This window comes from Elephantulus edwardii, unplaced genomic scaffold (genome assembly GCF_000299155.1).
Source record: "Elephantulus edwardii isolate Elephantulus edwardi_28Jun2011 unplaced genomic scaffold, EleEdw1.0 scaffold00184, whole genome shotgun sequence".
Classification (NCBI taxonomy): Eukaryota; Metazoa; Chordata; class Mammalia; order Macroscelidea; family Macroscelididae; genus Elephantulus; species Elephantulus edwardii.
In genome coordinates this window covers 5238073-5238830 of record NW_006399934.1, presented here as the reverse complement: position 1 = coordinate 5238830, position 758 = coordinate 5238073, and the positions used below count along the sequence as shown (strand labels likewise).

The following is a 758-nucleotide window of genomic DNA, read 5'->3' as shown; positions in this document are numbered from 1 at the left end:
AATCTTGAAAGCTCTGGGAAGCATCAAAAGAAGATGGAAAGAATATACAGAGACACCCTATAAAAAAAGAATTTTTTTTGACACTGAAATACTTCAGGACATGCCATATGATCAAGAGCCAATGGTAAAGAAGGAAAAAGTTCAAGCTGCAATGAAGATATTGGGGGGGAAATAGGCACCCGGAATTGCTGGCATACTAGCTTATGTGTTTCAACAAACAGGTGCAGCCCTGCACATGCTTACCAGTCTGTGCCAGAAAACATGGAAGAAAACCTGGCAAACTGACTGAAGAGATTCATATTTGTTTCCAATCTCAAAAAAGGTGATCCGGCGTATGGGAAGATGGCGGCGTGCCGGTAGCGGGCTTGAGAGGTTTTGGTCGCTATGGCATTGACTTCGGGGCCCGCAAGGCGGTTTCTGGAGGGCCCCGGGCGGCTCTCCCTTGGGGGCTGTGAGGTCCAGAGACGTGGGGCTTACCAGTGGGGTGTGCGCTCCACGCGGAAGCCTGAACCGCCTCCCCTGGACAGAGTGTATGAGATCCCCGGACTAGAGCCTGTCACCTACGAGGGGAAGATGCACTTCGTCCCCGGGTTGGCGCGACCGGTCTTCTCGCCCTGGGACCGCGGCTGGTTTCATCCGAAGTTCCACCGCTCTCCCCCGATTCACGAGCAGCCGTTGTACAAGGACCAAGCCTGCTACATTTTCCACCAGCGTTGCCGCCTCCTCGAGGGTATGAAGCAGGCCCTCTGGCTTACCAA

At 53.3% G+C, this 758-nt stretch overlaps 1 protein-coding gene across 1 annotated transcript in view; it reads left to right on the top strand.

Moving 5' to 3' along the window:
* Nucleotides 1-384: 384 nt before the first annotated feature.
* Nucleotides 385-758, top strand: part of LOC102855833 (39S ribosomal protein L37, mitochondrial-like) — a 1257-nt gene continuing 883 nt past the window's right edge. Inside the window, exon 1 of the mRNA XM_006896311.1 lies at nt 385-750. Coding sequence (XP_006896373.1) covers nt 385-750 — 366 coding nt within the window. The remainder of the gene's footprint in view (nt 751-758) is intronic.